Below are 23,657 nucleotides of genomic sequence, written 5' to 3' on the forward strand. Positions count from 1 at the left end.
CAGCTCCCTGTAGTCAATACACATCCGGAACGAACCATCCTTCTTCTTAACAAACAGTACTGGAGCTCCCCAAGGTGAAAAGCTTGGGCGTATGAAACCCTTATCCAAAAGTTCCTGTAACTGATTGGATAGCTCTTGCATCTCAGATGGAGCTAATCGATAAGGCGCTCGGGCTACTGGCGCAGCTCCTGGGACCAAATCAATTCGAAACTCGATTTGTCGCGGTGGCGGCAATCCGGGCAGATCTTTAGGAAAAACTTCTGGAAATTCGCGCACTACAGGTAAGTCTTCAATTCTTCGCTCATCTCCCTTCTCTATTACATGCGCCAGGAAGGCGTAGTACCCTTTCCTTAGGCACTTGCGCGCCTTTAGGCACGAAATCAGTTTCGTCGCAACTCCCTTTCTTTCCCCTTGAATCATCAAAGTTTCTCCGTTCAACAGTGGAATCCGAACCTGCTTCTCATGACAAACAATCTCCGCGAGATTCTCGACCAACCAATCCATACCTACCACAATATCGAAACTTCCCAAATCTATTGGCAACAAGTTTATATTGAACTCATGACCTCCCATGACTAATACACATTGCTCAGTCCTTTCATTCGCGCATAACTGCCTACCATTGGCTAGTTCTATAGTATAAGGTTTGTCTAGCCTACTGGTCGCTAAGCCCAGGGAGTTTTTAAACTCATGGGATATAAAACTTAGGTCAGCGCCAGTATCAAATAAGACAGATGCATAATGACCGTTAAGCAAAAACGTACCGGTTACCACATTCGGCTCTTCCTTTGCTTCACCCGCGCCGATCACAAAAGCTCTCCCGCGAGCTTGGTTTCCTTTCTGTGGGCAATCCCGACTGAAGTGTCCAGGCTTCCCGCATGCGTAGCAGCTGTCGCTCGATCCAGCTTCTCTGATGCGACAATTCATCGCCTTGTGTCCTGGTCTGCCACATTTGGCGCATTCGATTTTTGCGCATTCACCCTCGTGGTGATACTTGCATTTGCTGCACCATGGGCGAGGCCCGCTGTATCCTTTCCTTGATGGTTCCGCGGCTTGAATCGCGTAAACCCTTGTGCTTTCCTGCTTCTTGGGCGGTGGCTGCTTGAAGTCTGACCCTCGGTGGGAGTTCCATTTCCTCTTGGAGTCAGAGGTTCGCTGCTCGTTCAAGCGAGCGGTCAACATACCCGCACGAACCGTATCCCTTGTAAGGGTGATGGCTCGCGCAACCGCCTCGTCAAAGGTCGGAGGTGCGGCGGCGTTGAGCGGGACTCTAACGACAGGAGGTAACCCAAAGATGTACCTCTCGATTTTCTTTTCTTCTGTGTTTGCCATGTCTGGCACCAGCTGGCAAAGCTCGTTGAAACGATTGGTGTAGGCATCGATATCCGTTCCTACCATGGTGTGGTTCCAGAATTCTTGTTGCAAGCTCTGAATTTCTGCGCGAGAGCAGAACTTTCTCATCATCATTTCTTTCAATTCTTCCCAGGTCTTGTGAAGAGCAACTTCTCGCCCCAAAGTCTTTACTTGGAGCTTCCACCAAGACGAAGCTGCTTCTTGGAACATGCAGGTCGCGTAAAGGACCTTCTGGTTTTCACTACATCCGCTGATGGAGAGAACGGTCTCCATCTTGTCAATCCAATTGTAGAGCCCAATGGCTCCTTCGGTGCCTTTGAACGGCCAAGGCCTACAGGCCATGAATGTTTTATAGGAGCATCCTTTGTTCAAGGCTCCTGATTCGGGTTCTGGGGTCTCGTTCTCTTGGCGACCCTGACTAGATTCGGCCTTGCTGGCCTCATGCGTTGCAATCGCCTGCGCGATTATTTCTGCGAGCTCCTCGGGTGTCATGGTAATTCCCTTGGCTCTGGTTGGAGGCATTCTTTTCATAAAAAGAAAATATAACAAACTTAGCGCATGTACTCAGAGCACATAATGTTCTTATCTCTAGACACTGTGACCCGTGTTCCTAAGTGCGTGTGTGATTTTTCTTTTGAAAATATTCTTTTGAAAATATTCTTTGAAAAATATTTCATGCGATTCCCCAAAGGTTATAGTCTAGGTTAAAAACTTCTTTTCCTAGTTCGCTATAACCAGTGCTCTGATACCAATCTGTCACACCCGGCCCTGAGCGGCGGAAACAGCCGGGCGCGCACGAGTGGGGATTGATAATTAAGCACGGGCCATTGCAAAACATTCAAAGATTTTTATTGCGCATGAGAAGTTTAGTACAAACACATTACATTGTTCAAAGATTACAAAAAGAAACATCCAAGTATAAAACTGAAGATTTCCTCGCCATATCCCCTTGCGCGGCGGGTAACCGTGCGCATCGAGGGGATAAAACCAAAATCTTCCAAAAAGCTTGTTTTAGATGTTCAGCGTGTGGTGCTCTAAGTGTGACTCCATGCGCTACCTAGTTATCTCCTGAAAGACACGTAAAAACATTTGAATCAGTATAAACTGAGTGAGTTCACAAGTTTTAGTAACTTGATAAAATCATTCTAAAACATTTCTGGCAACATCATTAACATCTGTTTGGTAAAATCGTATTAACACATGATTCTGACAATATTCTGATAAAAATCGTTCCGCGGGTTACGCGTGAACAAATTCTGGATACGGTGCGTCTATGTAAGTGGCGCAGCCACTACGAGCTAAAATAACGTAAAACCGTCCCGCGAGTTACGCGCAGACGTTTCTGGAAAACTATGCTCGTCTATGCAAAGAGGCATTGCCCCTACGAGCTAAGGATACTGTCCCGCGGGTTACGCGCGAACAATTCTGAGAAACTGTGCTCGTCCATGCAAAGAGGCATTGCCCCTACGAGCTAAGGATACCGTCCCGCGGGTTACGCGCAGACGTTGTGCCGGAAAACAAGGCGCTCGTCCATGCAAAGAGGCGCGACCCCTACGAGCGGGCTCAACCCCATAGTACTGCCCCATGCCAGGCACTCGTCCATGCAAAGAGGTGCGACCCCTACGAGTGGGCGGATCAAACCAGCAGTCCCTACCCTTAGAGTTCCAATGGTAAAGTGATCACTTACTCGAGTTCTAGCGCACATACATTGAAAACCTTAGATAACCGTTTGCATTGCTCATCATGAAACATAACTTAAACACATAATCGCTTGCATAGCTTGTAAGTATACCATGATAAAACATTATTTAAGTACGTGTCCCTCGCCCCGAAAGCAGTTTAAAAACAGTGAAAACAGTGAAAATAGGGGCTGTGAGACTCACCTGAGGTTCTTGTTAAGGGATTAATCGAGATTCGGGTTTTCTTGGTGTTGGCCTCGGAATCGAAGGTCTAGAATACGATTAAATAACAAGTATATATATTAAGATCAAGAAATAGGAGAATATAAGGGTTGGATAGTAGGTCTCAAGGTTATATTCTCGGCTTACCTAGTAACAGGATCGGAGCTGGAAACAACGGATGCTTGGGAAAGGATTAGTGCAAGTTTGTAGTTCTTTGAGGTGTGTTTTGGGTGATAATTTAGGCTACAAATTTATAGGCAAACTCAAGGGAACACAATCCCTTGCTTTAGGGGATTGAAATCTTTTCATATCTAAATGTAATGATGATAAGGTATGGAAGTTATTATTATTTACTTAAGAGTGGAGTGGTGGATAAAAGATTTTGATTTGATTTGGACAGAACATGCAGGTCTGGGGTTGGTGAGAATAGGGTGGCTGACAGTTGACTTTTCATGTTACAGTGTGCTTTTTCAGGTACTTTTGTCAGTGTACAGTAAAAAAAAGTGGAAAATCTCTGAAACACGCTACTGTTTCCTTTCGGGCGGGGGTAATCTCCTTAACTGGAGAATAGACCAAGTGTTCTGCGCGTATAACTTGGTGCGCATAGCTTTCTGCGTATAGGACATGTCTTTGCTGCGGGTAGGTGCGTAACCTTCTCGCAGTTAGGGACATTTGAGTTTCATTTGTAGATTCTCCAGGTGGTCTTGGTATTTCAACATAGTGATCAGTCATGTTGAAGTCAATTCCATCTTGGAGCTTCAGACAAACTAGCTCTCAACGTTCCCGCCATGCGGGTAGGTTAGTTCCCTTCCGCACGCGCATAAACGATGTAGGATGCACCCGCCTTAGCATCATGCGGGATGGTCAACCCATAGACAACATAATGTTTTAAGTTACATGAAAACATAAAGCCAAATCATTTACGCATGGCGCATATAACATATGCTCACGCTGGTTCTTAACATGGTGCGCTCGCGCAGGTTGCACATAACAACTGCACGCACTGACTAACATGGCGCGCTCGCGCAGGGCGCACATAACAAATGCACGCGCTTAATATTTACAATCACCTAATTATTAGGTTGATTACTTAGCTTATAGGTTTGGGAAATTACCGGTTGTCACAATATATAAGAGGGGGAAAGCTTAAGGAACAAGCTAATCTATATTTGGTAGATGATAATCATAATAATAAATACAATAATATCTATATTCATAATACCCCCCCTTGATTATCAACTTCATACGCTTTATGTTGCCTCATTAAAAACCTTGCCAGGAAAACCCAGTGGGACAAAACCTTAGCTAAGGGAAAAAGAGTGCAACACGTATTTTCTTCCCCTGATGAGAATCAGTTAAGCTCCTTGAGTCGACGCATCCCGATCCTGTGAACCAATTTCTTGAATGTTGAGGTCGGAAGTGATTTGGTAGACAAATCTGCTAAATTGTCACTGGAACGAACTTGTTGGACGATAACATCTCCACTTTTTTGCAAATCATGTGTGAAAAAGAACTTTGGAGAAATATGCTTAGTTTTGTCACCTTTAATATAGCCCTCCTTGAGTTGAGCAATGCATGCTGCGTTATCTTCGTGTAAAACCGTCGGCCCCTCGTCTTCGGAAGAAATACCACAAGATCCACGAATATATTGTATTACCCTTCTTAACCAAAAACATTCTCGACTAGCTTCATAGATCGCTATTATTTCTGCGTGATTAGATGAAGTAGCGGTGATTCTCTGCTTTACTGAACGCCATGAAATTGCAGTACCTCCATATGTGAACAAATATCCAGTTTGAGATCAAACTGTATGAGGATCAGAAAAATAACCTGCATCTGCAAAACCAACCAAACTTGTTTTCGATTGGTTAGTGAAATACAAACCCATATCTTTTGTACCTTGGAGATATCGAAATATTTGTTTGACCCCATTCCAATGTCTCCTAGTCGGGCATGAACTATATCTTGCCAATAACTTTAAAGAAAACGATATATCCGGTCGTGCATGGCTAGCAAGAAACATTAGTGCACCAATGCACTTAAATATGGTACTTCTGGACCAAGAATTTCTTCTCCATCTCCCGGAGGTCGGAATGGGTCTTTCTCAACATCCAGTGCCCTTACAACCATTGGAGTACTTAATGGATGCGATTTCTCCATATAAAATCTTTTGAGTAGTTTTTCTGTGTAAGTTTCTTGGCGCACAAGGATTCCATCTTTAAGATGTTCAATTTGTAACCCAAGACAAACTTTGTCTTTCCAAGATCTTTCATTTCAAATTCTTGTTTCAAGTACTCAATCGCCTTTTGGAGCTCCCCCGGAGTTCCAATTATATTCAAGTCATCGACATATACAGCAATTATGACATATCCAGATTCTGACCTCTTTATAAAAATACATGGACATACAGAATCATTTTTATATCCTTCTTTCAAGAAATATTCACTAAGGCGATTATACCACATACGTCCAGATTGTTTTAGTCCATATAAAGATCTGTTTAACTTAATTGATAGATGTTCTCGAGTACTAGATTTACATGATGTTGGCAATTTGAATCATTCCGGAAGTTTCATGTAAATATCAGTATCAAGTGAGCCATAAAGGTAGGCTGTCACAACATCTATTAGACGCACATCAATCCCTTCTTGTATTACCAGACTAATAAGATAACGAAACGTCGTCGCATCCATCACTGGAGAATATGTCTCCTCATAATCAATTCCAAGTCCTTGAGAAAATCCTTGTGCTACCAACTGTGCCTTATATCGTGTAATCTCATTTTTCTCATTACGTTTTCGCACAAAGACCCATTTATATCCAACGGGCTTTACACCTTTAGGTGTATGGACTACAGGTCCAAAAACTTCTCGTTTCGCAAGGGAATTTAATTCTGTCTCAATTGCGTCTTTCCATTTTGGCCAATCATTTCTATTTTTACATTCATTGACAGATTTTGGTTCTTGATCCTCATTGTTTTCCATTACTTCTAGCGCTACATTGTATGAAAAATTGTCATCGACGTCGACTATATTTCGATTCCATACCATTCTAGACATAATATAATTTATTGAGATCTCTTCATTTTCAGGTACCTGGGGTTCTTCTGGAACCATTATGTCTAGTGTCTCTTCAAGAGACTCCTTTTTAGGCATTGCAGTTACCTCGACAAGACCATCTTTATTACATGCTCCTTTTTTCTTTCGAGGATTTTTATCTTTAGAACCGATTGGTCTATCACGCTTTAGGCGGGCATTAAACTCATTACCAATACGTGGTTGTCCATATGGGACACCAATTTTTATTGGAGCATTAACAGCTGGTATATGTGACTTAGTCACTCTCTTCGGTTCAGTAAATGCGTCTGGTAATTGATTTGCTAATTCTTGTAAGTGAATTATCCTTTGAACTTCTGTTTCACGTTGTTTAGTTCGAGGATCAAGATGAGATAATGATAGTTCATTCCAAATTATATTGTTTTCCAGCTGTTTTTCATCTCCCCCTAATGTTGGGAAGGTTGATTCATCAAAATGACAATCACCAAATCAAGCCGTAAATAAATCTCCCGTTGATGGCTCTAAATACTTAATGATAGATGATGATTCATACCCAACATATATTCCTAGCCTCCTTTGAGGTCCCATATTTGTGCATTGTGGTGGAGCGATTGTAACATATACGACACAACCAAAAATCCTTAGATGGGAAATATTTGGTTCCTGACCAAAAACCAATTTTAATGGGGATGAAGTATGATAACTCGTTGGTCTGATGCGAATTAGTGTTGCTGCATGTAACGGTTAGTTTTGATTTCATAATCATCGGTCTTGCAACCATTTGAAGTCGCTTGATAAGAGATTCGGCAAGCCCATTTTGTGTATGTACATGAGGTACATGATACTCTACACTTATCCCAATAGACATGCAATAATCATTAAATGATTGGGATGTAAATTCACCAGCATTATCCAATCGAATTTTCTTAATGGGGTGATCTGAAAAATGTGTTCTTAGCCTTATCAACTGGGCAAGTAGTCGTGCAAATGCCATATTGCGACTTGATAGTAAGCACACGTGTGACCATCTCGTTGATGCATCAATTAGCACCATAAAATATCTAAATTGTCCACTAGGAGGGTGTATAGGCCCACATATATCCCCGTGTATTCTTTCCAAGAAAGTAAGGGATTCACTCCCCACTTTAACTGGTGATGGGCGAGTAATCAACTTGTCTTTTGAGCATGCAACACATGTAATGTCCTTAGTTTGAAGAACCCTTTGGTTCTTTAAAGAGTGCCCACATGAATCTTCTATAATTCTTCGCATCATTATTGACCCGGGATGGCCTAACTGGTCATGCCAAACCATAAAGTTTTCTTTATCCATAAACTTCTTGTTTATGACCATATTAGATTCAATTGCAATAATTTTAGTGCAATACAAACCGGAGGAAAGCGCGGGTAGCTTTTCTAATACATGCTTTTTACCCGATTTCATACTTGTGATTTGAAGGTACTCATTATGCCCCTCACTTATTGTCTCAACATGATATCCATTTAGACGAATATCTTTAAAGCTTATTAGATTTCTTTGAGACAATGGGGAAAATAAAGCATTGTTAAATTTAAATTGTGTTCCACCAGGTAACACAATACAAGCTTCTCCAAAACCTTCAATTAATTTTGTACTACCAGATATAGTAATAACGCTTGCCTCTTTTATAACTAAATTAGAAAAATAGTTTCTTTTCTTGAGAATTGTATGTGTAGTTGCATTGTCTATTAAACATATATCTTCACCATTAATATGGAGTTTAGTTAACCACTCCATAAGCTTCAAAATAAAATAAAATAAAGTTGCATAAATAAAACATTCAAGATACTTCAAGCATAAAAAAACCAAAATATAATGTCTAGTGTGCTTCAAAACCAAAACATAATCTCAAACATAAAGTCTAAAATAAACATTAATCAAATAGCATAACTTAAATCAAATCATTCATATGTGAAAAAATCGCAAGCGTCCAACTGGGTTGTATCAGCCAAAATATCACCAGAATCAAAATTAACTGGATCAGCAAGGAAATCATCATAATCCAATTTAGTTGCATCATTAGTAAAATCTCCAACATCCATGTGAGTATCTTCATTAAGGTCCTTTTGACCACCGGGGATATCAACACTTCCATCATCATATGTGAAATGTGTCTCAATTTCTTTTCCTTTGCCTTTGATGGATTGTTGGTAAAGCTCCACCAAGTGTTTGGGCGTACGACATGCACGAGCCCAATGATTATTACTTCCACACCTATGACATGCATTTAGTGTAGTTTTGCTTTTCTTTTTACCCTTTTCATCGTTAGATTTCTTTTCATTACCATGCCACTTTTGGTGGGCCTTTGGGCTTCTAAACTTAACACCATGATGATTCCCACGGTTATATCCACGTCCACGACCATGACCACGACTACGTTGGTAATCACGACCACGACCACGTTTTCCACTTTGGCCATTATAAGTTGCCACATTCGCTTCTAGGAATGGGGCTGTACCAACTGGACGAGTCTCATGATTTTTCATGAGGAGCTCATTGTTTTGCTCGGCCACAAGCAAACAAGATATAAGCTCAGAATACTTGGTGAATCCCCTTTCACGATACTTTTGCTGCAGCAACATATTTGAAGCATGAAAAGTGGAGAATGTCTTTTCCAACATCTCCTTATCAGTAATATTTTCGCCACACAGAATCAGTTGTGACGTGATTCTAAACATTGCCGAGTTATACTCGCTTATAGACTTAAAGTCTTGCAATCTTAAGTGAATCCACTCGTAACGAGCTCTCGGTAATATTACCGTTTTCTGGTGGTCATCCCTTTCTTTCAACTTGGTCCAAAGGACAAGTGGATCCTTAACAGTAAGGTATTCAGTTTTCAAAGCCTCATGGATATGATGGCGTAAGAAAATCATGGCTTTTGTCTTATCTTGGGTAGTTGATTTATTTCCTTCTTTAATAGTATCACCAAGATTATTAGCATCCAAATGGATTTCAGCATCCAATACCCATGACAAATAATTTTTTCCAGTAATGTCAAGAGCTAAAAACTCAAGCTTTGCAAGATTCGTCATGATAAACTATATTATAATGATACATATGAATTAATATTTAATAAACTATTATAGGAACCATAACAGAAACCGTAAAGTAATTATAACAATTATCTTTCCATGACATGTAAGGGTCAACTGTGTTGTAATATATAAATATAGTTATTTATATTTCAATATTTTAATTACTTTCTTTCTTAAAATAATGAATTATAAAATAATGTAGATTGCATAGTAATATTTCGTTAGTTTACGTAAAAAATAATATTGTAAACAAAATATTAGTTAGTTTATTTAGTACTCACATATTGTAAACAAAATATTATATTATATGTTTTCAATACACAATATTAGATTAAAGGGTTGTATGTAATGTAAAAAAAAACAATACAGATTATGTATGTAAAATCATTGTAATGTAACCGATTAGTTAGTTTACGTAAAAAAACATATATAATTGATTATATATATATATATTTTAAGTGTATTGTAAACATATATATAATGCAACCTAAAATCGTATGAATTACAATATAGATTACCTTTGAGAGATTTATAAGAACAACGTAAATCTCTAACACAACCCAATATTGTATGAATTACAATATGGATTAAATATAAACAAAAGCAAATATAATTTAGTTAATGTGACATACCTTTCAACTTCGAAAGCAATTCGTGCTGATAACGTGTTTTAAAACAAGCCTACTAACAAGAAGATGAGAAGAGAAATAGGGAGATAATAAGTTTATATTATATTGGTGTACATACGATGAAATACCAATAGGTATATATAAGAGGAGGAAAGCTTAAGGAACAAGCTAATCTATATTTGGTAGATGATAATCATAATAATAAATACAATAATATCTATATTCATAATAATATCCGTTTTTTAGCTTTTATTGCTTGTACTTCATCTGATCTACAAACATACACATTTAAGAGACTGAAACCTTTCAGATTTTGTACCCCATCCATAAGAGCATTCTCATCCCATTCCCCATCCTTATCTCTATAATTACACTAAAAAACACCACATTTCTCTCTCCTGTTCAATTAAATAATATTTTTTATACCTTTATCATTACAGTTTTCTCTCTCCTTTACTCACAACCAATCCAACAAATATTAAAAAATAAATATGGGCAAACAATGCTCCTCAAATGTTTCCCCAAATTTACAAAAAATCACTACATTTCTCTCTCCACCCTATAATTTACACTCACAATCACTCACAACCCCACCCCATAATTTACAAACTCCCCACACATAATTATAGAGGATGGGATGTGAATGCTCTAAGCAAAGTTATAACTTCGGGACATTTGCATGAAAATTTCCATACCATCACCCCACATAATTAAACATTAATAATTTTTTCTTTGTTTGTACTGGTGGTTATTCTGTCACGTAAGAAGTTGATTGTCAAATTTTTTTTACCTTTCTTTGTATATCAACTATAAATTACGTGTAATGAAACATTATAGGGGCAATATATATATATATAGGGGAGAGATATTTTGAGAACTTGATGAGTTTTAAGAACTTTGAGAACTCAATTTTGGACCACACATTTAATTAAGTGATATGAAATATGTGGCTGAGATTAAATTTAATTAAAAAATGAATCAGGAGAGAGAATAAGTATTTTTGATGATTACACAAATTTAAATGTTAGTTACACATGTGTAATAAGTCGATTCGGTGTGTAAAAAAATATTGTAATATTTTGTACATTACTTACACTTACATATTATACATGTGTAAAAAAAATTCACAAAAAATAATTGTTACGTTGAGTTCTTTCGAGTTCTTAAAACTCAAAACGGTTTTCAAAAGAAATCAATCCTATATATATATATAGGGTAGGGTTAATGTAAAAAACAGTATTTTTGTGAGAAGAATAAGAATAGATCTAGGCTCTTGGATCTATGATCTAGTGGTTGAGATTTGTAGTTTCTAAATAATTGTATTGTTTCATATTTAAATTGTATAGTGTTATATTTAGGTGGTTTGTTTTATTTTAAAGCTCTTCTCACACTTCTCACAAAACACTTGTTTTTTATTTGAACTCTTATATATATATATATATATATATATATATAGAAAAGGGTTCAAATAAAAAGAAGTTGTTTCCTAGGAATGGTAAGAACCAACAGAATTTTGACATTTGACATTAAAACCTATGGTGAAAGAACAGTTATAAGAAACTATGTCGGTTATAATGGTGAAAGAGTAAATTTAGGAAACTACGCGGTTTTTTGTAATTTTAAATCTCAACCATTGATTAACATGATCCAATGGATATGATCTATTCTTAGTCTTCCTAGGAAACTACTTCTTTTTAGTATAACCCTCCCCTATATATATATATATATATAGGGGATGAATCATGCGAGAAATGAAATTATAGCGAGAAGTGCGAGAAGTAGATATGAACCATTGATTGTGTATAATCAAGGGTATACAATACAAGTGGCAAAGTGGTAATTAGTAAGACAAAAGTTTAATATGTTTTACATTAAAAAGGGTATATGTGACTTTTGGGTTTAGGCTTATTAAATTAGATCTCAATTCTTTCAGCCGTTTCCCTATTTTATGCTTTACAAATAGCATACACTATTCACCATCGTATTGGTCAACTACAAAATTGAAGATTTTGTCTTCTCAGAATAAAGGTATGCGACTATTCTATGTATTTTAACCTATGTCTCTTTATCATTTCAAATAAAATAGTTACATATACATAGATTCAATTATTATTCATTGTGTTTATTACGAAAACATAATTGTTTGGACAAAAATGGGGTTTTTATATACATTTAAAATTGATTTTAAAGCTTCTTGTGTATGTGATTTGTTTATTGTGTATAATTATTTAGCTAATGTGTAGATTGTTTTCTATGTAGGTTTATTGCCTGTGTAGGGGTGTACGCTTTTTTTTCCTTTTTTTTGTGTGTAGGGTTAATGAGCATGTTGTGTAAGTAATTTTTATTGTGTAGGGGCAATCGTGGTTTCTCTATATGTATGTTGTTTACTATGTAGGTTTATAGAGCTTCTTGTATATGTGATTTGTTTACTGTGTATGCTTATTTAGGTAATATGCAGGTTGTTTTATGTGTAGGTTTGTTGCCTGTGTGGGTGTATTCAGATTGTGTTCTATGTAGGGTTAATGGGATTGTTGTGTAAGTAATTTGTTATGTGTAGGGGTGACTATAGTTGTTGTCTATGCAAGTTGTATGTTATGTAGGTTTATTGAGCTTCTTGTGTATGTGATTTGTTTATTGTGTATGCTTATTTAGGTAATCTACAAATTATTTTATGTTTAGGCTTGTTGCTTGTGTAGATACATGTAGTTTGTTTTCCGTGTAGAGTTAATGGGACTATGGTGTAAGTAATTTATTTCTGTGTAGCGGTGTCTATGGTTTTGTATACAGTCTATTTATTGTGTAGGTATACTGAACTTTTTATGTATGTGGTTTGTTTATTGTGTATGTAGATTTTTTTTTTTGATTTTTTTTAGTATGGTCTGTGCAAACTTATTTAAAGGTTTTTGGTTCATTTTGGTGCATGATGGTAGCTTGTCAAATAGTTGTGAAATAGTGAATTGTTATGTATGTGTTTTGTTCACTGTGAAGGATGTTACTTAATATGTAGGTTATTACTTGCACGTTGTTAGTTTCATAACCGGTAATGCTCCCTACGTATACATATTTGTAAGAAGTTTATTTCGCTTGCTATATGACCGATTTGAAAATAAATTTTGTGTTTTTGTGCAGCGGGACTATTTTGTGAGTTACTAAGGATTCTATTGCCTAACATAAATACAAAAATATTACATTTTAGGGAGGCTGAGTTCAAATCAAAGGTTTGGTTGATCAAGGAATTGTAGAATAAATGGCATGCTTTGTTTTATGGGTTTTACCCGTTTTTTAACACTTCTGTTTGTTTAAGAAATCTTGTGTATACAGGATCAATAGTTTGTTGTGTAAGGAGTAATTATGAAATTCTTCATAAATTACTTATATTTTTTAAGGTACCTTATTTGTTATGTAGGTATAATAGTTTGTTGTCTAGGGATTAATTATGAAAGTGTTTATGAGTACGTTACTTATCCGTCCATCATTCGGGGGATATAGAAAGTAAAAAACAAATATTTTTTGTATATGATCTATTTAGGTTTGTTATAGATTTTCATCAATATAATTGTGCAAATAGAAGAAAAGGAAATCAATGAAGTACATGGAATACAACTGATTCTGTTTTTTTTTTCAACTTTGTCCGAAAAAAAAAATAAAAACAATGATTAATTATTAAGAGTTAAAAGAATGTATATAATTAGGCAAAATTGACTTTGCTGAATATTAATTAGAATTGAATTAGTCATTTTTTTGCTTCAATAATAATATCATGCTGGATATTATTAGTGACGATGATGCTTGAAAATTAGGATAATGGAAATGGTTTGATGAATTAGTTTGAAAGTTTTTTGAATATATATAAACAAACAAAAACAAATAATATGATTTGAAACCTCCTCATACATTTAATTGTTACCAAAAATAAAACACTTGAACAAATTACTGGTATACCCTTTTACATAACTTGAAAATAAAATAAAGAGAAATTTTTTGATTGGTTGAAATAACTTCTCTCACTTCTCGCAATAAAAACACTTCTGAAATGAACCTAATCCTATATATATATACATATATATATATATATATGTTTAAGTTCAAGAAAGAAATGAAATTACTGCGAGAAATGAATATGAGCCACTAGTTTTTATTTTAGGATTTAAAAGTTTAAATATAAATGAAAAAGATATAAATGCAACAATAAATGCACACTCTCTCTCCAATTAATACAACTAATATAACCATAATAAATCTCTCTCTAATTAATATATCTACATAATTTAACTAAAATAATTTAAAAGATAAAAACACTAATTTAGTTTTCATAAATAATAAAAAAATGACATACAAATGTATCCATTAAATATAAACAATAAATATACAACATACACAAAATTATATAACCTACACTTGTTTTGAGCAATAAAATCGTACAATATACAAAAAAAAACATACAACTTACATATTAAATTTGACATCAACAATTATATAAATTACACAAATATACACATATCCTACACGTGTGTAGGCTATATATTTTTCGTGTGTAGGTTATGTTTTCTTATTCTTAGAACAAGTGTGGGTTATATGTTATTGTGTAGGTTGTATATTTCACATTTAATGCAAACATATGTATGATAGGTTTTTGTATTATTCATCACAATGTAATTACGTGTTGATGGATATTGATAAGTTGAGTTGGAAGAAATTGGTTTTAAATATAAATTGTATGAATAAATTTATTTGTGTAGGATAAAGTTTTCATGTGTAAGTTATATATTTTCGTGTGCATGTGTATTTTATTGATGATGAATTTTGTGTGTATGTTATATGTTTTCTTATTCTCAGAACAAGTGTAGGCTATATATTATTATGTATGTTGTATTTTTTTGTTGATATTTAATGCTAGCACATGTAAAATAGTTTTTTATATTATTTATCACAATGTAACTACGTGTTGATGGATATTTATATATTGAGTTGTAAGAAATTTGGATAGAAAGAAATTTTAACGTTTGAATAAATTGTACTTGTGTAGGATAAATTGTACTTGTGTAGGATAAAATTTGGATATGATATAAATGAATTCTTAATATTTTACAAATATAGTAATTTGATTATTTATATTAATTGAAAAAAGAGATCCATTTATAGTTTCTTAATTAATCTTGAAGCTTTTAAAACATAAAATAAAACTAGTGGCCCATATTCATTTTTCGCAGTAATTTCATTTCTCTCTTGAACCATCCCCTATATATATATATATATATATATATGAGTGGCTAAAGCTCCTACACCATGCATCCTCAAAGGTATTTATTATAGGAGCATTATAAGGGCATGAACGTTTTTACAATATAACTCGTATATATGTGTCTTGATCAATTGATATTGAGTGAAAGGGCATTAAGAGGCATTACCCGTTACGCATGTTTTTGATTGAAAAATGTGACGATTCAAATCAAAACAGTACAATCATTTCACTAGAATTGAAACGTAAATGGTCCAGACAGGTTTAACCGCCCAGATAATGTTTAAGATACCGGAATTGGTGTTTATGAGTCATTTATTATCTTTATATTTTAATACAATCTAATAGATAAAGATAAAAGGCTCACACTATTTCCACGATTTGAACGGATAGACCGAAGAAGACGCTTATCCACTTAAACGACAAACTAGCCTACTCCTAATACTCGATTTGAACCCTCCTCATAAATGAAATACCTAATCACTGCACCATCACACCCCACTTTTTATAGGTTTTGTTTAAAAGTTGGGATTCTTCTAATTGCGCGCCAAGCTATAAATTCCTTTTATACATTATAAATCTTCCCGTAGTGGGGCGACAACTCTCTAGTTTTGGGGTGATAATCTGAGAACACACTGCCCCCTAGGCGATGAATGGGGCGACAAGTGTTGGGGGTGAATATTTGTCGCCAGATCAATGTTTTGTGTTTATTATTATGGGATATTGGTTTTAAATACTCCCAACTTTGACCCATTGGTAGATAGCACTCCTAACTTACGAAATGTTCCCCAACACCCCTAAATTTTAACATGTTTTCTTCTGGCACTCCTGGAGTAACGAAACACTAACTTCGTTATTGTTTGAGGTAAAAAAAGTCAGTTTTCAAAGTTCAAGGGATAAAATCAAAATTGTGTTTATTATATATTTCACATCCTTCTCCACTCACCCACCACCCCCTCTTCCCTGCCACCACCGCCACTGCAGCCACCAACCACCACTGCCACTGTAGCCACAAACCACCACCACCGACAGCCACCAACCACCGCCACTGTACCTAATTTCCAACAAACCCCAATTACAAAATCCAAAAAACAGAGATGATGATGATGGCGATGGTGTTTGTGGATGTGTGTGGCAGAGATGATGATGGCGGTGCACTAACCGTAAAAGCAAAGAGAAACCCGGGGTGGCCAGAGATGGTGACGATAGCATGGCGGTGGTAGGGTAAGATGGTGACCTCAGATCTGGTAGCGAGGGTAAGTACGACGGTGATGGTGACAGATTCTTTCGTCGTGGTCTTCGATGGCGGTGGTGGTTGATGGTTGTTGATAGGGAGGTGGGGTGGCAGTTGTGGCAGGGAAGAGGGGGGTGGTGGTTGGGTGGAGAAGGATGTGAAATATATAATAACTTAAAATTTTGATTTTATCACTTTAACTTTGAAAAAATGACGTTTTTTGGCTCAAACACTAACAAAGTTAGTGTCTCGTTACTCCGGTAGTGCCAGAAGAAAATATGTTATAAGTTGGGAGTGTTGGGAAACATTTGGTAAGTTGGGAGTGTTATCTACCGATGGGTCAAAGCTTGAGAGTATTTAAAACCAATATCCCTATTATTATTATTATATGTGTGATATATATATATATATATAGAGAGAGAGAGAGAGAGCGCAATCTTATAAGAGGGGAAAAACACTTATGGATATTACCCATGCATTGGTCAACCATGTACAGCCAACCACAAACTTACAGGCAGCAAATACCCATAAGTACCCAAGAACTTTATTAATTCAATTTAATTATTCAATGGTCAATAATGAATCGATTTTGTGTGGCAAAGGTTTGCCATGGAATGAAGCCATGCACCTTACCCACATTGGATGGGGTGGTGTTGCCATGTGGTTTGGAAGCCATACAAACTACCCATATGAGTGCCTCTTCCTCTATGATAAGAAGCAGATTTTCCCTAAAAAGTGTAGTTCGTGTGTTTTCACTATTAGATATAATAAAACACACTGCATAATAAACACACCGCACAATAAACACACTTTTCATATTCACCGTCAGATCAACATATCTAACGCACCAGATTACTTTTTACACTTCTTAGACACACTCTACTTCTTATTTTAACCTCACCCTATAATATATATATATATATATATATATATATATATATATATATATATAGGGGATGGTTCAGGAGAGAAATGGTTTTATTGCAAGAAGTGCGAGAAATGAATCTGGATCATTGATTATATTTGATCTATGGTCAATAATTAAAATGGCAATGTTGTAAATTTTAACTCTCCAATTTAATTGATTTTAATGCTTAAAGGGTAGTTGTGTATTTTATTAAAAGAATTCATTTAGGAAACAATTCTAAATTAACTCTTTATTTGACTTATCTTCGATGCTCAATTAAAAGAATATTTTTATATTTTGTTTGTAGAAAAATAATTGTGTTTTCATTTTTTTTAAGTCTTACATTTTATTATTTCATATTCATAAATTTTGTTTGTTTGAATATGTCTAGGTAATTTGATATAATCCTACACACATATGTGGGGGTGGGGGGGGGGGGTTGTTGTATATATATATATATATATATATGTTATCCTACACAAATTTGATAAATTCCTACACTTAGTTGGTAAATATGTGTACGGGTAAACTCATAAACATCTATGTAGGATTTAAGACATTTGTTTTAATTGTTAACAAAAATTTCAAAGGAATTTCCGACGCAATAAAATGTATATATCGTAACTGAATTTATTAACCTACATAAACGAAAATGTTTAATACATAAAAACTATAAAATTCACACATATACTTAACACTCGTAAGCAACCACCACACTATTATAGTTTACAAGCATACAAAGAAACGATTTTCCTACACATCCACTAGCTATATATATATTTTAAAATTCTACATAGTTATTACAAAATTACAAAAAAATAGTAAAAACATAATAATTACATTTGGATTTAGCAACCAAACTATGTAGAGAAAAATTTAATTATGTCGGATGCTAAAACTTTGTGTAGGTTTATCTTAATATAGTTCTTTAGATAAATATTGGTTGTGTAGGTTGCTAAAAGTTTGTGTAGGTATTTGTTAATTTAGTTCTCCAGATACAAGTAAATTGTGTAGGTATATATTGGTTGTGTAGTGATATTTATTTGATGGTTGTGTATGAATGATTTCGTGTGTAGGTTATTTTCTGTTAAATGTAGGTGAATGTATTTATGTCGATCATTTATAGTTATTATATTTTGCCAATATTGTAATTATGTACCCCATGAAATATATAAAATTTTAATGAGTTAGCTGTTTTGAAATGAGAAGAGTTGATTTTGATATGAACGTGATTATATTAATTGGTATAGTTTTAACCATTTCGAGTTATAAATTTCGTAGATAAAAAAATTTAAATAATTGAAAAAAATAAAATAATTTAATTGAGATAAACATTAACATTTTTGATTCAATTCTTATTTGAACGTGGCAATAAGACAAAAAAACAATCTAATATGAAAATTATACGCATGAAACCACGAAAATATTGATGTTTGATATATATAATAAAAAATACATACATTAATACATTAGTAAAACTGAACCTTCTAAAATCATAAATACTTACCAAATACAAAAAACGATACCTTTACTATTATACCCCTCCATTTAATTAAATAAGAAAAAATCTTATTGGTTGGAATAACTTCTCACACTTCTTGCAATAAAATGATTTCTCTCATGAACTTAAAGCTATATATATATATATATATATATATATATATATACAAGGGTTCAAATAAAAATAAAGAGTTTCCTAAGAATGGTAGATTTTTAACATGTGGCATTACAACATATGGTGAAAGAACAAATCTAGAAAACTATGTCGGTTATAATGGTAAAAGAGTAATTCTAGGAAACTATGACGGTTTTTGATAATTTTAAATCTCAACCATTGATTAACATTATCCAATGGCTATGATTTATTCTTAGTCTTCCTAGAATCCTACTTGTTTTTAGGATAACCTCCCATATATATATATATATAGGGTAAGAATCATAAGAGAACCCTTTGCAAATTGAGAACTTTGAGAATCATTTTGGATCACTAAAAACACATTTAAAAAAATATTTAAAAAAATCATAAAATAAAAAATAACAAAAAATTTAAACAAGTAAAAAACCAAAATTCTTATATTTCATTCCGGTTTCATTAATAAAAATAAAATAAAAATAATAAAAAAAACGTCGTATTATACACTTAAGTATAATTTTATTTAAACTTTAGTTACGTAATATACACATATGTACAGTATCATTTATCTTAAATTATACACATGTGTATAAAAAAAATCATGTAGATGTACATATATGTATATATTATACATATGTGTATATAACTTGCTAAACCGAGTTTTTTTAATGAAACGGGGATGTTAAAATAAGAATTTTGGTTTTTTTACTTTTTTCATTTTTTGTGTTTTTTTTATTTTATGATTTTTTTCATTTTTGGGTTTTTTGTGGTCCAAAATAGTTCTTATAGTTCTCAATTTCAAAAAAGTTCTCTTATGATGCTGATCCTATATATATATGATCATGATCATCTGAGAACTATTCGAGAACCATTTTCGACCACAAAAAAACCCAAAAAAAAAAAATAAAAAATCATAAAACAAAAAATAAGGCAAAAAATGAAAAAAAAAGTAAAAAAAAACAATATTCTTATTTATTATCCCGGTTTCATAAAAAACCGGATCGGTTTAGCTAAATTATACATACATGTATAATATGTACATATATGTACATACATGTTTTTTATACATATATGTACATTACGTAACTAGATTCTAAATGTAATTATATAAATGTGTACATTATGTATAGTATTTTAATTGAAAAATACATTCACAATATTAGAAACGAAAAATTTTAAACCCCCTGGTATTACAGTGGTGAAGCTTGGACTGAGGCACCGGGAGGGCCAAGCTCAAATGTATACAAAATTTCACAAACGGGGGTGGGGGGGGGGGGCTCAAATTTCCGGCCGAAAAAGGCTAAACTTACACTACGTATAAAATGTTTTGGCCGAAAACGGGTAAATTTACATTACTGCGCAAAAAAACAGGGAGGGTCGGGGCCACCCCGGGCCTCAATGAAGTTTCGCCCTTGCCTGGTAATATAGGGACAATAACTAGTATATATATATATGAGGCTACAATACCATTCCATCCTTAAAACAAAAACATACTCTTTGCTGACCCTGCGTCGCATGACGCAAGTCGTCTCTTTATAGTCCCTTATGTCACACCCCGACCAAAGGCGGCGGAACATGTCGGGGTGTAATGTATTGATTGGACAGTAGCTCAAAAGACATTAATTAAAGCGACAATAATTATTTAATTTCATTAACATTAAAACAAGTACACAAATTCAATAAACAGAACAAATACATCATGTTTTGTATTTTGAACAATATCCTAAGGTAAAACTATTATCTTCAATCTTGATCAATGTAAATTATTTGTACATGTAGCATGTATAAAAAATAGAGTTTGTCAACACGAATGTTGGTGAGAATACATAAGTTTTAGTTGAGATACATATATAGATAAAAACCACAATTCATATGTAAATGATGAGTATTACAATTCTTAAGAAAATGTAAACAACTAAATAGATGTGGACACGTTCTTATTGATATGAAATCAAAGTACTTGGGTAAATGTATGATCATACTAGATGAGGATAGATGAGGATGGGATACCAACCACCAAACATAAAATAAACAATTAAGCACATAAAGCATTATCATAGAGCATGCAATAATCACACATAAACATATATTGAATTGTGTTTTGAATAGATGTGGAAATAAAACATAAGTAAACTTGAATATGGTATACATGCTACCCCCAAATATAAAAGATGGAAAATGGGGTATGTAAACTCACCTTAGAGAATAAGCAACCGAATAATATACGTTAAGATTGGTAGGAAAATAAGTGTCGCGCTCGAGAGGTAGCAAAGTCAAATCCTAACAAGTGTAATAACGGAAATACTACAAATTAACAAAGGGGCTAAGAGAAAAACGAGAGATGAACTGGTATCGAGAGTATAACATATTTTATTTAAAGTTTATAATTAATAAAGATTACTTATAAATTAATATTGCATAAACTATAATTGTTTATAAAATATTCGTACTTTTATTATTAAAGTGGTAACAATATTTATAAAAATACTATTTGTTTATAAATTACTTAGCCAAATTATTATATAAAATAATATTATATACCTTAATTTATGTATTCTAAATAAACAACATCTTTTCAAATGTTCATTACAAAAACGCTTATAAACTTTTAATAACTATTTTACACACACACACACACATATATATACATAGATATATGTATATGTATCTAGTTTTAACCGAGATTCGGAATACAACGAGTTAATATGATGATTTTAATAAAATATAAATTATTTATCATTTATTAAGGTTTTAGATCATTGTAATTTATTATTTTAGCAAAATACCAAAAAAAAAAGAATGCAAAACTGGGTGGCAAGGGGTTGAACCTGCGACCTCCACCCCCTAATATCCATGAGCAACCAGTAGGCCAAGCATGGAGACGTGCATCTTAACCCAGATTCAAAACTTAATAAACACAAACTGTTTACCCATAATTATTTATATGAACCCTAAACCTGATTTGATTAAATCTGTTACAATTAATCAAAACGAGGTTAGGGGTTTTGATCCTTATGAAATCGCGATCTAAACCATACCTTTAATTACGTTATATGAAGAACAGAAGGGGGGGGGGTAATGCAATCAAAACAGTTCGGCGCTTAAATGGTGATGAACGAGCAATTAACGAGTGAAATGGTTCAATTAAATAAGGGGGTATTGTCGGTCACCTTACAAGGAAGGTATCCATGAAATTAATTGCAATAATATCAACGTTTACGCGGTCAATGGCTGTCAATTAGTGTCGGCTAGGTTTAAAAAGGAAAAAATGAGTCAACAGGGTGTAATTAACTTAATTACCTTGTCGGTGAGGCCGCGCCTAGCATAAATAAACGATTTCCTAACCCATAACTTGATCACAAACGATTCATGCCAACTAATAAGTTGATTGATTGATTTGCGGGTTCACGAAATTGAATATGGGTCGGGTTTGGGGATGAATTATCCATCTTGAAACATGGATTATAACAGACTTTACAAACAGGCCCCTCAAGTGTGGAGATGAATATAGAAATAGATAGAACTTTATGTTTTGGGTTAAAAACGTCAAAAATTAAATAAGTGTTGCGATAAATGAATAATATAGTAATTGTAACTCGATAAGTGTGGGATTTTATTAATTATAGAGCCCGGACCCGTAAATGGGTCGGGTAGCGGTTACAAATGTAAGAGTTGAAAAACCCGAAAGGTTACATAAACGAAGGCGAGAATTAGTAACGAGCGTTCGAATAATAAATAAGACAAAAGAAAGAAAAATAAAATAAAATAAACGGTCGGGTTTCGGATTTAAAAAGTAAGAAATGTTACACCTTAACTAGATTCTACACATCCTAAGATATTCGTATTGATATTTATGGCAGCGTGTGTTGGGGATCGTGACTCGTGAGTGGTGTTTGTGAGTTGTCACTATGAATCTGTAGGCAACAATAAATGTAAAAATCAGTATCTAATGTTATCCTTTTTCATTAACTATGTCTACGATCTGCACCCTTCACATCATGCTAGCTAGTAAATAACAATATATTGTTATTAGTATAAATGTATAACTATTCTTGGATACGCGTTATAAGAGCCTAAGAGGGGTACGTGGATTGTGAGATATGAAGACGCCACATATATAGATAGACAACTTTATTTTTCTTGTATTTCAAGGTTTCGTATACCCATCCTTGTCGAGATCGGAAAGTGTTGTGGCATTTTGGGAGATCATGCTATTTTTTTTAGAACGACTTTCTTGTATTTAGGCTACCGCACTCTCCAAATTAGAAGAATCCCGATACCCACTCTGGCCAAACTTAAACGGTTTTAGATATTTCATTACATCCACTTTATTTACTTCAATAAGTAACATGTTGAGTTATTGAAAGCCCGGCTACAAGGTCAAACAAGGGTCAATTAAGGATGGTTTTATAAGAATTTGATTTTTTTTCTTGGAGTGTTCATATCACTAATGCAAACAATCAGTGTATTCTAATGTTTGGGAAATTTTTTTTGGGTGAATGTCTTTAAGATCGTGTTAAAACTTTTATGGACAAACATTTGTAGTTATTTCACCCTAATGCCCTAACTTGTTTTCGCTGTCCCATGAGCCACCCCTAACTATTGTCTTAGAACGGAAGTCTCACATCTGAAA

At 34.3% G+C, this 23,657-nt stretch overlaps 2 protein-coding genes across 2 annotated transcripts in view; both read right to left on the bottom strand.

The window, feature by feature from the left end:
• LOC143534673 (uncharacterized) overlaps positions 1–23,657 on the bottom strand; it is a 186,458-nt gene that overhangs the window by 88,343 nt on the left and 74,458 nt on the right. The window lies entirely within an intron of this gene.
• On the bottom strand, positions 8,249–9,379 carry LOC143534689 (uncharacterized). The gene has a single exon (XM_077029126.1). The coding sequence runs from the start codon at positions 9,377–9,379 to the stop codon at positions 8,249–8,251; it is 1,131 nt and encodes a 376-aa protein (XP_076885241.1).

Source organism: Bidens hawaiensis, unplaced genomic scaffold (genome assembly GCF_021521415.1).
Source record: "Bidens hawaiensis isolate Kalapana, Puna unplaced genomic scaffold, B.hawaiensis_p1.1 tig00010256_1, whole genome shotgun sequence".
Classification (NCBI taxonomy): domain Eukaryota; kingdom Viridiplantae; phylum Streptophyta; class Magnoliopsida; order Asterales; family Asteraceae; genus Bidens; species Bidens hawaiensis.